We start from the raw sequence: 2,279 nt of genomic DNA on the forward strand, positions 1-2,279 counted from the left end.
GGAACTAGTGTGCACAGAACCCGCTAAAGACGGAGGTAAGCTTTTCAGACACGTCTAGGAAAGTAAACACAGGAGCGATTACAGAGGTGAACGAGCTCGTGTAGGTGAGCTGGGGGAACGCCAGAGGCACTTACAGCGGGGAAACTAGTGAGCGAAGGGTATTAAGACTGAAGACACCCACAAACCGAGAGACCCCAAGGTGACGTGACGCAAAGAAGTGCGGCAACGGTGACCCCATCAGTATAACGCCATCAGAACCGCGTCTACTGGCACATGATACCCTTTGCGTGCTGCAGGCGGTATCGTTGGGTGCAACCGATGGCGAGCACTGAACATCAAGCCCAGTGAAAACTGTGTAGGATTGGGTGGGATGGGAGCTGCTCCAGCCGGATTTGGTCAGAATTCGTCCGTCGGAATCGGGCGAAATAGGATTCTTGCCAACAATTTCATATTACATGTAACACTTCTGTAACACATTACATGGTCATCGTAACACAAGAAGTACTCGTACAGCGCGATTGCATCGATAACGCGCACCGCACTGCATGCATTCGTTACGTCGTCATACGACGCATCGCACTGCTCACTTTGTCTTGTTGATGTAATGCAATGCGACGGTACGTACAAGTCTCGGAAGTCCTGTAAGGTACTAACCATATGCTCTGCAGCACTTCCCAAGTCGACCAGATACTGAAATCCAAGCATGCTCGGCAAGCTCACCGTGCTCTAGTAAGATCTGGTACAGGTGTAGCAGATGGAGTTCGAGGACGCGCTAAACGGGCACGTTCACACCAGGAGGTACGTCTTTTATATACTCTTCAGCTATGCTTGGTTTACAGGCCCTTTAGACAGACACTTCTACCAGCACTGGTTCAAATACACCTGGAGAAGTGAGTATTCCTGTTTTACAGTCCCAGATTCTCACTGACTCCTGCAGATGGGATGAACTGGTCTTCAAATCTCCCAACGGGATTCTAACTGTGAGAACACCTCTGTGACAGGACCAGCTGATGATAACCCGCCTCAAACACCTCCCCAAGAGCCGTCTCCACCCCCCCTACCTGGAGAGCCAGCAAACTCTCCTCCATGGGTGCCAGCTCCACCTCCTTCACCTGGAGAGCCAGCAAACTCTCCTCCACGAGCGCCATCTCCACCTCCTTCACCCAGAGAGCCTACAAACTTTCCTCCTTGAGTGCCGCCTCCACCTTCCCTGCCACCTGCCCATCAGAATCTCTCTACCTCCCATGCAACTATTGACATTGATGCTCTCAGGTGCCTTGCTATCGATCCCAAGCAAACGGATGCCATCAAATTCATTGATCTTCTCACTGAAGCTTCGCTGGACGATCCTGTCGCAAAATTAGATGATGCAGCTCTCTATAGGCTACGCAATCCACCCCACACTCAACTCACAATAGACAATGATGCTATCCGTTTCGGGATTGAAACATACTTTGCACTTGAGCACTCTGCTATCAGTGCATATGAGTCCATACGATGATCAGCAGCCCAGTGTTTCGATGGGACTGCCACAGATATTCCTAGTCATTACACCGTCGAGAAGCTCATTGCTGGGTACATGGGGGTTGACTTGATCAAGCACGATATGTGTCCAGATACCTGCGTGGCCTTCACTGGCCCATATTCTTCACTTGACATGTGCCCCATATGTGGCAGAGATCGCTACGACCATATCAGACTATGCACTAGTGGGGGGAGGTCTCATGTGGCCCATCAGAAATTTGTCACCATACCACTTGGCCCACAGTTGCAGGCTCTCTGGCGCGATCCACAGCATGCCAAAGATATTGGGTATCTGTGAGAGGAGACGTGTCGCATTCGGGAACAGATGCAGGCTAGTGGTGGTTTGATCGAGTTATTTGATGACTTTTGCAAAGGCTCGGATTACCTTGAGGCTGTCCAGTGGGGTGACATCAAATCAGATGACATGGTTCTCATGATTTCGCTCGACGGTGCTCAGCTCTATGAAAGCAAGGAGTCCAACTGTTGGATATACATCTGGATCGTTATGAACCATGCCCTGGACAAGCACTACAAGAAGCGCTACGTCCTGCCAGGTGGCTTTATTCCAGGTCCCAACAAACCGAAGAACATCAACTCCTTCCTCTTCCCCAGTATCCACCATCTCGCTGTGCTACAAAATGAACGTTTATGCATCTGGGATGCATCTCGAGATATTACCTTCCTGTCAGACCTGTATCTTCTCTTTGTGACGGCCGATGGCCCAGGACTTGTCTACTTCAATGGGATGGTGGGAC

The 2,279-nt window shown here is 50.5% G+C and overlaps 1 protein-coding gene across 1 annotated transcript; it reads left to right on the top strand.

Annotated features, from left to right (window-relative positions):
* Window positions 1-1,537: 1,537 nt before the first annotated feature.
* F5J12DRAFT_731404 (uncharacterized protein) lies at window positions 1,538-1,822 on the top strand (the record flags this gene model as incomplete). The annotated part of the gene is made up of 1 exon (XM_051741961.1): window positions 1,538-1,822. A coding segment is annotated over one exon (285 nt), but the record flags the coding sequence as incomplete, so codon positions are not given.
* Between the last annotated feature and the right edge of the window lie 457 nt (window positions 1,823-2,279).

This window comes from Pisolithus orientalis (assembly GCF_024613125.1).
Source record: "Pisolithus orientalis strain OTSU chromosome Unknown F5J12scaffold_281, whole genome shotgun sequence".
Taxonomy (NCBI): domain Eukaryota; kingdom Fungi; phylum Basidiomycota; class Agaricomycetes; order Boletales; family Pisolithaceae; genus Pisolithus; species Pisolithus orientalis.